General features: G+C 42.7%; 1 protein-coding gene across 1 annotated transcript in view; it reads right to left on the bottom strand.

The window, feature by feature from the left end:
* CALD1 (caldesmon 1) overlaps window positions 1–12,292 on the bottom strand; it is a 228,418-nt gene that overhangs the window by 131,218 nt on the left and 84,908 nt on the right. Inside the window, exon 3 of the mRNA XM_015559401.1 lies at window positions 8,334–8,445. Coding sequence (XP_015414887.1) covers window positions 8,334–8,404 — 71 coding nt within the window. The 5' untranslated portion in view covers window positions 8,405–8,445. The remainder of the gene's footprint in view (window positions 1–8,333; window positions 8,446–12,292) is intronic.

The following is a 12,292-nucleotide window of genomic DNA, read 5'->3' as shown; positions in this document are numbered from 1 at the left end:
TGTGTTCCACTTCGATGTGACCAAAAGATTGAACTCTTTCCCAACCTTAATAGAAACATCTTAGTATGTATCAAGATCGATGTAGGAAAGAAGCTTTGTAGTGAGGATGCAGCAAATTATAATGAGTGCATTGACAAATTAATACAAAATCTGTAAAATGTTATTTTGCACCAAATATGGTTTTAATAACAACATTAAACATTTGTTGAGCATGTACTACATGCCAGCCATTGGGTTAATTTCTCTGTGTGGGTTAACTATCTTAAACTTTACAATGACTTGGTGAGGCAGAATAATTATTTGCATTGTTATACTTAAAGAAATAGAAGGAAGAGATGTTTAAGTAATTTGACACAAGGTCATCCAACTAGCAGGTTGCCAAATTCAGGATTCGAACCCAGGTCTGTTAGACTGCATCATCCACACACGACACATCATCCTGCCTTTCCTTAGGTGACGGAAGACTGATAATTATAAGTGTCACATATATAGACTGTAAAAAATATTCACTGCTGCTTTAAACTCTAAGTGTATTAATCCATAGGTATGCCACATTTTTTTCCAGCTAGGAATGAAGCTATGGGCCAGCATGTGAGGTACTTAATCTAGATTTTCAATTTTTATTAAATGAATGTCACCTTGGGTGGGTCTTATACTCCTGGTGCTCCGCTGATCACCATAAAGTGGGTGCTTTTAGGACCAGAGGAGTTGTTAGGTCAGTGAAAACTGGTCTGAAGGGAAGTTTTGGACAAATTTAGCTACTCTAATAATTCAGACAATTTTAAAGGAATAGGTTATTAACTTCCTAATGGAAAATAATTTTCTGATGACAGAATAACAAAACATTGCATGTGAAAAGATTTTGATTTACAGTTTCAAGGTCACAGTGCTAAGCATTGTGACTAAAATGTTTTTGTGTGTGCATGCATGCTGCATAATCATTGATTGGCCATGCTATTAAATCATGTAAAAGATTTTGGTGATAGCATTCTGGGAAAGGACAACTTAGACCCAATGGATTTTTGAAAGTCGTTGTTGTTTTTCTAGTGTAGTATAAATGTTTACTTTTGCATGTCTAACCATCAGTATTTCAGAGGCCCATAAAAATGTATGAACGATGGCAACAGCGAGTGTGTTTTCATTCCCCTGATTTATGTCTGTGAGACTCTGACTCTGATAACCCAATTCTACAATAGAGCCCTTTCTTCTGATCAGAAAGAGGAACTCACATTGGGTGTGGAGAGCATGAGCTGGGAATGTAATGAGTTCACGTCTTGAAAAGTGAGAGAGCTGCTTGTTGTGAAAGCAAACCCAGCACTGGGAGCGGTAGCATATGTGACTCCAGATCTCTTCATGGATAAAACGGCACTGTAGGCTCCCGGCAGACGTGCCAGAGCTCAAACATCTCTTTGGCCAAATGTAAAAGAAGGGCTCAACTGGAAATGGTGTGAACTCTTCTAGCTGAGACAATGCAACCCTTCCTCAGACTGGTTACCAGTCATACCCACTCAAGACGTCACTCAATAGCAAATTCCTGCTCTCCATCTTCTTAAACTCTTGTATCCCTGATAAGTATAGAAAGAAAAGCTTCATGTTTTGTTTTTGTTCTTTGTTTTTTAATCCTCACAGGAGGATATTTTTTCCATTGATCATTAGAGAGTGAAAGGGAGCTAGGAAAGTGGGGGAGAGAGAGAGAAACATCAATGTGAGAGAGACACACCTATTGGTTTCCCCCTGTGTGTGTTCTGACCAGGGCCAGGGATCAAACCTGCAACAGAGGTATGTGCCCTTGACCAGGAATCTAACCCACGACCCCTTGGTCAGAGGGCTGACATTCTAACCACTGAGCAACCAGCCAGGGTGAAAACTTTTATGTTTTGCTTTGTTTTATGGTAAATAGAAAAATATATCTTTAATTCTTTGTGTGTTGCAGGGAATTAAAATAGGTCATAGTAATAACTAATAGTGATATTTATTGAATCCCATATAATAAAACCCTAATATGCAAATTGGCTGAATGGCGGAACGACCAGTCACTATGACATGCACTGACCACTAGGGGGCAGATGCTCAATGCAGGAGCTGCCCCCAGCCCACAGACTCCTACCGGCAGCAGCAGCAGCAGGGGCCGGGGCTGGCAAGTGGGCTGCACCAGGCCAGCCAAGGCAGGTGCCAGTGGTGCCCCCTAATTGCACCACTGGTGCCCCGCAGATTGGCCCTGATCACCGGCCAGGCCTAGGAACCCTACCCATGCACGAATTTCATGCACCGGGCATCTAGTCAATAAATAATAACAGTAATAATTCAATAATAATTATATACTATATTATATATGTAATATATAATATAATATATAATGTATTACATATAATAATTATCTAATAAACACTAGATGATTAGCATTGTTACTACTTTCACGTATTACCTCTTTTTATTCTCACACAACTCCTATGAGATGGGTACTATTATTTTTCCCCATTTTGTAGATGAGGAAAAATGGCAGACCTGGTATATGAGAGCACAGCTGCCTAATGCAACAGTCCATGCTCTTAATGGTAAGCTTTTTACTACTTCCCACCATTATGATTCTCTGTGTTCCTTCAATGATACAGAACATATATGTTCTATTCAGACATACCTATTGTTGGTGCTGTGACCAGTTCATCTTTGCAGATACACATCAAAGGCCTAGCATGCTTTTGTACTTGTTGCCTAGGAAGAGAGGTGAATTTGAGCCCTTTGAAATTGTTCCTCCTTCCCTCGACCAAAAGTATCCCTCGAGGATACAAAAGCAGGTGCCTACATAATCCAGAGCAGACAGATTAGGTGCATGGATGGGAGGACATATGAAAACAAGTCAATAAGAGTTGAAGACGCATATGGCACCAGAGCAACATACATTAAGATGCACTGAGAAATACAGAGACAAAGGCGGAGAGGGATTTAGATAAAACACAGTAACAGAAAGAGAAGCAGAATATATCTATTAATTTTTTCTTCCCATGAGATAGGTGCAGAATAATAAACAGCAAAACTAGTTAGTTCTTTGTATCTTCAAATACGTAACCGATTAAAAGATACAGTTCAATTTGAGATGTGTACAAATAGCATCTTTTTGCCAATTTTTTTCTATCTCTTTTGGTAAAGATTGCTCTAAAGCAGTGATTTCCAACTGGTGTGCCACAAGAATTTTTAAAAAATGTAATACCTGACTACTTAGGCAAGGGTACTAAATTCTTTTCCCTTAGATAGCCTATTAATAAAAAAATGACAACAGCTAACACAACAATACCTTTTTTGGGTCAGATCTGCAAAAAATATATATTTTTTTGGTGGGCCACAGAATTTTAGCAATTAGTTAATGTGTGCCGTGAGATGAAAAAGGTTGAAAATCATTGCTTCAAAGTTCTGATCCACCTAGAATATGAGCTTGGTGACTACTGGGACATTGCCTGGACTGTCCACTCATCGCTATGGGTCAGTACAGTATCTTGTACTTTGTAGGTATTCACATATATATTTTTGATGACCGAATGAAGTACGTTCTACCAATCTAAAGACCTCATCTGAAGGACTCAGTGGGAGAGCCAAATGAAGGACAGAAAGACGAACAGCAAAAAGATACACAGGCTAAGGCTCAGGACAAAGAAGGGAAGATGGTTTTATTAACTAGGTTTGCAGTCTAGATTATGGAAAGCTGGATGATTTGAAATGGACTGGACTGTAACCCTCAGAATGAGGTGTGTGAGCACCAGTTTGAGGGCAGCCATGATGCGGTGAGCAACTGCCAAGCACATGAAAACCAGCATGGCATGAAGATCTGTTTCTGAGGAATCACATACATGAGAGTCTGGCTTATTTTAATTTGTGGTTATAACATCTGGTGAGAGTATAAGTTTTAAATTATTTATCATTGCAAAGTAGAACTGCACCTGCTAGTCAAACTCAATAACAACTAATTAAAACAACAAGGCATTTTTATTTGGAAAGCCTTTGTGGGTAACAGATGGAAAATCACAGCCTCTCTTCCCCCACACAGTCTACAGGGGTACAGCACATATATATATGTTTTTGTTGATTTTAGAGTAAGGGTGAGGGGGAGAGAGGAACATCCATCACCACCTCCTGCACACCCCCTACAGGAGACTAAGCCCACAACTCAGGTATGTACCCTAACTGGAAATGGAACATGCAACCTCTCAATATATAGGATGACACTCAACCAACTGAGCCACACTGGCCAGGACCATATTATATTTGAAGATATAAAAATGTAGTTTCTTGATCACCACTTGGTTTTATAAAGATTGAAAAGCATTATGCACACTCTTCCCAATTCTGTCATTCTGTTGCTCTGTCCTCAGTGCTCAAAATAGAACTTGGAGCTGAGTAGATGCCCAATAAAAATTTGTTGAATGAGTGTGTGAATAAATGAACCTGCAGCTCCGAGCCTTGGGGCCACTCTACTTCTGGTAATTTACTCCACCCCACCACTCCAGATTGGGGTTGAGTTCTTTCTTTATTTCCCTAAATCCAAAGGAAAGTTAAGTTTTCTTAGGCAAAATGTGTAGGACCATAGAATCACATTTTCCAAAATATAAAATTGCCTTATTGTTTTGTTTTTAACTTGAGTAATATATGATCATTGTAAGAGAAAATTAGATAATTCCAAAAGTAAAAGGAAAGTAAAAATTACCACCAATCCCCCAAAGAAAACGCTGACTCCTACTCCAGATGAGAAAGCCAAAGTCTAAAGTGAAAGGAAAAGGGACTTGCCCAAGGTCTTACATGCCCTTTATCTTCAGATCAAAACCACGATTTTAGGCAGCCCTTCACTTCTGGTTCTGGCCATCTGTTTCCTGTACACACCCTCAACTTTCCCCTCAAAGTTGGCTGGACCACAAAGCCTGACCTTCACTATTCCCATAAATGATCAGATTTTACAAAATCCCAAACGGTAAACATGGGCTTACATACCAGAACCCAGAATATTAGAATGAGAAGGTTCACCTTGAAACATGTAATAATAATCTTAATACCAATATAAGAACTTACTTAAGTACTTCTCTAAAAAAAGAAAGAAAAGAAATCAGATGGAATATAATACCCCAAAGAATTAATATAGACAGTTAAACAAGGTTAGGATACATTTGTATAAATTTATTTTAGGTTATTTAGGGTACCTACGTACCTAAGATTCCCCGAGTACATTCCTTTTAAGATTGACATTAAAGAAAGACAGGAAGACATATCCTTCCACATAAAACAAAAAAAACTGGAAGGAATGAACTATGCAGCTGTGTGGAAAATTCTTAGGCAAACTGCTAGTTCTAAAGAGCCCTGGCTTATTCACTCTAATCACAGTATGGCTCTAACCACAGCAAGTTAGTTCTAACATTCCTCTCACATGGATTCCCTGTTTCCTTATTCACATACGAAGCAAAGAAACTGATGACACTGACCTAGCCTGATGCCCAATTTCCTGCCCTCATTCCTGAGCCCCTCTCACCCCTATTCTGGCCTGGCCTGATGTCTGACCCTACTGTGCTTTGGTTTCCTAGCTTACCACGAGGGACTTAAGGGCAGAAACCGTATCTATTTATACCTCACCATTATTTTCCCTGTCCCTAACACAGACACTGAAACTTGGTTGGTGCTTAATAAATCTTTGTTGGGCAAAGATATTTTGTGGACTTGCAGGAGAACCAGAGGCCAAATACCACCTTGTTGGAGAGAATAAGAGGTGTGCTCCACTGGGTCTGGATGCTGCCCATATGGCCTCAATGTCCACTCAAAACTGGCACCCCCGTACTCTCCCTGGTTCTCCCTACTTCATTGATTTTGTTGGGTCTTCTTGGATGGCTTCCATTATGTCTTTATAGCCCCTTGCTCTCTCTACACTTGTTTTCTCATCAGTATCACTGCCATCCATCTTCAGCTTTTGTACTACTACTGGCATACTAAGTGTGCCCAAACTTATTTCTCTAACTAGAGGCCTGGTGCATGAAATTCGTGCATGGGGAGGGGGGGGGCCCCTCAGCCCAGCCTGCACCCTCTCCAATCCAGGAACCCTTAGGGGATGCCTGACTCCTGGGGATCGGGCCTAAACTGGCAGTCGGACATCCCTCTCACAATCCAGGACTGCTGGCTCCTAACTGCTCACCTGCCTGCCTGCCTAATCGCCCCTAACTGGCCACCCTGATCACCCCTAACCACCTCTGCCTGCCAACCTGATCGCCCCCTAACTGCCCCTCCCCTGCTGGCCTGGTTGCCACACGCAGCCTGCTGCTCAGTCGTTTGGTCGCCCTTCCCTAACCCCCCTGCTAGCCTGGTCACCCCACGCACCCTGTTTGGTCATCCGTTCAGTTGTTTTGGTTGCGACGGTCGCTTAGGCTTTTATATAGATAGACAGTAATCTCTCTCCTTTTCTGAACAAACATTGAAACTTTCTATCGCCAAAGGCCTGTAGGAAATCCCCACTTGTATGTGGTTTCTAGAGGAAATTAAACACTCCCTCCCATACTTATCCAAGAATGGAACCCATCCCAGTTTCCCAACTGGGACAATGCAGAGACCTTTCCAGCTCCTCAGGCTTATATTCCTTGGAATTGTCTTTGAGTTTCTCCCTCTCCTGATTGGTTAGCTAATTCTCCAGCTATAAAGACGATCATATTCGATCTTTGTTTTCATATTCGCTGCCCTGAGTCAGACTCTCATTACTGTATGTTTAGTACTAGCTCTTCAGTGCTGGTATTGCCACACTCCAGTCCACCGTAGAGAACGTTTCCTAACATTTTCATCACACACCGCTCCCCTGCCGAGTCTGTCTATTGCTCTTTGTGTGAAATAGAAACATCCAACAGGTGCAAGTCCCGCTTACTCTTCCCCAAGTACTCAACGAGTTCTTGCACCAGAAGTCTTCGTTCCACCTCTGGGCTTTCGCTGGTGTGATTCCCTCACCTACATGGCTCCCTTCTCACTCTGTCTACATCGTGGCTTTCTCCGTGGCTTACCGCTTTCCAGGAGCATTGCCTGGCTAGTGTCATCACAGGATGAGGACTGCTCTTCCTTTTCCTGGAGTTCATGTTTAGTTCTGGCTATACTGATATTTTGTTTCTTACGTATTTAGCTAATGCTACTGGTTAAAAAAGAATAATAACTACCATTTAGAGAAGCCTCCTATGTGCCAGGGACTGAGCTAGGTCATTTATGAAGTTCCATAATCTTCACAAGCACACAAACTATGTAGATATTATGCCTATTTTACAAATAAGGTAACTGTGACTGAGAGACAGGTCACTTGCTCATGCATGCTCACACAGCTCAGAAGTGGCAGAGCTGGGATTTGAACCCACAGAGCCCAGGTACCATGCATGTATGTGCATAAACTTTTCATGAATGGCAGCCTACTCTGACCAAGTTAATCAAAGGCAGTAATTTCACCTTCTTCTTTTGCATTCTCCAGACAAATAAGTAGAGCCTATGGACCCCCAAACTTTTTGTTATAGGTGTAAGTTCCAGTTTTCTCCTGCAGAATCCCTAAGGGATCACCTTATTACCACCTTTTCATTTGTGCACTGGAATTACTGTGAGGCAACATTGATTTGCTTTTTAGATCATTGTTTAACATTTTTCTTCCTGCGAATGCCAACTCCGCTTTCTCTAAAGACCCTCTGGTTTAAGCCACTTTTAATGCCACTGTCCTTAGCCCTGAGGTCAAAAATTTAAAATACGCATTTGTATTCCGTACTTCACATGGCATTGTTTCATTTCCCCAACCTGCCCTTAAAGTCATCACAACAGAGTCCTCACACAAGGTAGCAGCTTCCAACTAGACTCAAAATCTGCACAGTAACATACCCACCGGCTGCGAGCCCATAATACACAGTTTCCTGCATTTACATGCTTTTCTAATAAGAATAAAAATGTGCCACAAGACCCAGCTGGCATTTACTGCCTTTGCTTTTTTAAACCGAAGACTCCCATTTCCTAAATGCTTTCAATATTCAGTATTTGTCATTTTTATGTCATTTTAACAGTATACCTGCTTCTGAAACTTTTCTCCACACATTGCCTTTGTCATTTAAAAATTCCACTCTGAAAGGCACTGAGTAAATGCAATAATTTGGTTCTTCTCCAGACTCTCTTTTTCTTGATGTTTGTTTGTTTTTTAAGGCAGAATTTGGAGCACTAACGGGAAAACTTTCCATAACTACTGCTGCAGGCATTTTAGTGTGCTACACACTTGGCCCTTCAGCGTGATGATCTGTGAGGCCTGAAACCAACATTGTCAGTAACGCAATACAAAAATATTTTTTAACCCAGATCCTTACCTTTCTGCTTCCAGGCGTATCTCTTCCCGCTTTTGCCTCCTCAGTTCCCTGCGACGTTCAAAATCATCCATGGTGTGGTTTCAGGTTTAGGGAGACCAGATGACGTCTGGATCTACAGAGGAGGAGGTAGAATCAATATCATCGATGAGTCGGAGTTATTATCTCCCATGAATTGCTTTAGCCACCCCCGCCGTTTTTTCATTCCCTCATTTTTTCTTTACTCTTAAGAAAAACACCTTAGAAGACGGATCCTGTAGCCACGGATCAATTTCTGACTCCGAGCTGAGTCCTTTCTGTGTTAAATTCAGTCTCATTCATGAAACTATTTGAGGCAAATAAGTAAGATTCCAGGATTAGAGTTTAAAAAAAAAAAAGACCTCAGGAGTCAGAGAGGTTTTGAAGACTAGAAATATTGATGGGACCACTTAAGAGGCACTGAAAGGTTTTGTTCTTTGTGACTTGCTGAGCCACACACAGACCAAAGTTATGAAATAGTGAACAAAGAGGAAAAGAAAGCTAGAGGGAACACAGAAAAGTGGCAAGAAAGGGAACATGTAGGAACTAAGAGAAAAATAAAAGACAAATAAAATCATACGTCTACCCAGGCATAATTTGCATATCCTAAAAGAATATTAGCATCAGAATGATGATAAAGACCGCAGCAATAGTACCACGAATAAACATAATGCAGCAGCATTTTTTAAAAGCGGTTACGTTAGGATCAAGCTGTTTCCAGAGCTTAAAAGTCCCGGCTCCTGGTAACGCTCAGTTTTATCCTCTCCTACCTCCTCTGTGATGGTTTTAATCCCAGAAAGATCCTCCCTTTCCAGCTCTTCAGCTGCGGAGCCCGCTTCCCCTGCGCTTCTGTGCCATGGAGTCAAGTATTCCAGAATTCCCCTGCAGCCCCCGAACCCAAAATGACTACCAGAAAAGGGGAAGCGGGCTCTTTTTGTCCTTGCTTTGTTTACAGAGCTGTCAGTGGTTAGTTAAACTCGGCCTGGAATCTGGCATTTAAGGCCTGCTTGAAGATTGTTTCCTGTGTGGAGCGGGAGGCCTCCACTTCCTCTGGAATCCTAGACTCCGCTGCACTCAGATCACAAAAAATATTTTCCAGCCTTTCTGTGCACATGAGACGAGCCATTTGCTCTGCGCAGGAAAATAAGGAGCCTCGCACAGCCTAGAGCCATCCCCGAGTGCAACTTGGTTGGAGGCAGCAAAACTTAGATTTTGAAGCCAAGTCGGTGCCCTTCTTAAATAAATTGTCAGGTTTGCTTTTTTCTTTTCAAGCATTCCTCTCCCCACCCCCACCCCCTTCAAAAACCCCACGCAAACAAAAACAAAACCTCAGCCAACAAAAACAAAACGATCCAATGTTTGGATGTTTCCCTTTTCTCCGCCCCCAGGGTATTGCTTATACTGCTTATAAATCTTTTAGAAATTTGAATTCTGGTGTTTATTTGGGGCTTTTCCATTGGAAGGTGTTTTTCTGTCTTACTCCTACCGAAGGTACATTTCTAAAATGTTGCTAGTTATGAAGGATCAATTTTCCTTTTTATAAAAAAAAAATATTTCATTAACCGTAAAGAAATTTCTCTACATTTTCCAGCCTGGTCTCATCATAGGAATCAGAATGAAAAAAAAAAAAAAAAAGTGAGTTGCGGGTCCCTGGGATGGGCTCCTGTTCTGAGCGCAGTGCAGTGAGAGAGTCAACTCTGCTCTTTCCTCTCTTCAATAAAGCCTTTTGTTGTCTACAAGCCACTTCTCAATAACTATAGCAACAGCAAACAGAAATGGGAGAAGAGGCCTGTCCGGAGGCAAACAATTTAACTTTTCTTAATTTATCCAAGTAGCCTGAAGAGCATCCTCTGAGTCCCCGCTCCTCCCTTATCCGAGCTAAGCAGTCGGCCAGCCCTTTGGGAGTCACAGGGGTTCTGCTTCTCTGCCGGTACCTCCAGGGGAGGTGCTAATGGGCGGGGGAAGACAGAGTCCCAGCTGGGAAGAGGCACGGGTGGCATCTTGGAGTACTCCAAGGGGAGGGAGACTGACCTACCTCCTGTGGGCACTTTGGCTGTGCAGCTCCCTGGCTTTCTACTCGCACAAATTCTCTTTCTCCTCCCCATCCTTTTCTCCCTACTCCTCTCCTTTCATTACTTAAGTATCATTTTTCTTTCCCAATCAGAGAAAAATTCTATTCCTATCTAATTATTTACTCATTTAAATGCTACTGATTATATATGTGGGGCACTTCATGGGTAGGGAGAGAAAGAGAGAGAGAGAGAGTCTACATAGACAAGTGCCTTTCTGTGTTACCCTTTGTAGACATGTGGTGAGTCTATCTGAGGAAGAGGAGGCAGCACATCTGTATACCATGTGATGTGACTCTCCATTGGAGTGTGTGTGTGTGTGTGTGTGTGTGTGTGTGTGTGTGTGTGTGTGTGCATGCATGCGCAGGTGAAAATGGTTCTTGGTTGGTCTCACACCAGCATGGAATTGAAGATCTTTCTTAATCCTCACACCCTATATCGCAGAACTTCTGAACTTCGCTGGCATGTTCTTATATGAGGCGAGCCACGTCTGGATAGGACTGTGAGTGACTTCCCCACCCCTCCCTCTTCTGAGAGCAGTAGCTTCCATGTCCCCAGCTAGTAATCTCTCATTTCCTCCCCCAACCCCAGTCAAGGCCGAATTCCTTCCAGCAACATTGATTAGGAAACAGATTCTCAACCAATGAAGTGATGAAATGTCAAGGCAGAGAGTTTCTTTAAACTGTGGAGCTCCTGAGTGTCCCGAATGGACAGAGCAGCCTGAAAGAGACATGCCAATGAATGGGACAGATGGGTTCTTGAAAAGTTTTATGAAAAGCTAGATTTTTGTGCTGGGGGATTGTAGTCATGCTACTGCAAGAGCTCTGATGTGACTTCTTCGTAAAGGGGAAAAAGCACTTTACAAAGGCAAATGAACCATTACCTATTGATATATCTGTCTTTTCAATATGGGTTCTCAAATCTGGGATTCTCAGGGCACACCAGCCCTGGCCAGTTTAGCTCAGTGGATAGAACATTGGCCTGTGGACTGAAGGGTCCTGGGTTCAATTCTAGTCAAGGGCATGTGTGGGAGGCAACCAATTGACAGCAATGTTTTTCTCTCCCTGTCTCTCCCACTCCCTTCCACTCTCTCTAAAAAGCAATGGAAAAATATCCTCAGGTGAAGATTAACAACAACAACAAAAACAACCAGGGCACACCCAGGCTGCCATAATCTATACTAATAATAGCCTAGGGCCGTCACGACCTAAATGACCAGATGGATGACCGGTCACCAGGAAGTGCATGGAGCACCTCTCAGTCCCTCCCCCGTGGTCCACAGGCTTCTATCACAGCAAGGCTGGCGGCGGGTGGGTGGGGCGGTTGGGGGTGAGCTGGGGATCAGGCCTGAATATAGGCCTGGAGAGAGAGGCAGGTCCTGATCAGCAACTGCTGCGGAGGCTATGGATCAGGCCCAGAGATAGGCCTGGAGAGAAAGGCAGGGCCTGATCCGCAGCCACTGAGGAGGCTGTAGATCAGGCCTGGAGATAGGTCTAGAGAGATAGAGAGAGACAGCTGGAATTCCCAGAAGAGTCAATGGCTGCCTAGGAGATGGAGCTTTTGATGCTGACTGGCATAGAAACCGACCAATCAGAACCAAATCGGTGAACTGCAAGGAGCCAATGGCTGCCTAGGAGGCGGAGCTTTTGATGCTGACTGGCATAGAAACTGACCAATCAGAGCCTAATCTGGGTGAACTGCAAAGGCAGGACCTAAGGCTAATGGCAACAGCTATTTGGTGTAAGGTGTAAGAAAGTGTCTCAATTTTTTAATAACTGGTTTGGCAGTATAGTGCATATGGCTGGCTATCAGTCCAGATATAGGGATTAAGTATTTTTGTCTGCAAAGACTCCAGCTGGGAGATGCACTCCACGA

Source organism: Myotis davidii, unplaced genomic scaffold (genome assembly GCF_000327345.1).
Source record: "Myotis davidii unplaced genomic scaffold, ASM32734v1 scaffold214, whole genome shotgun sequence".
Taxonomy (NCBI): Eukaryota; Metazoa; Chordata; class Mammalia; order Chiroptera; family Vespertilionidae; genus Myotis; species Myotis davidii.
This window is presented reverse-complemented; position numbering and strand designations above follow the sequence as displayed.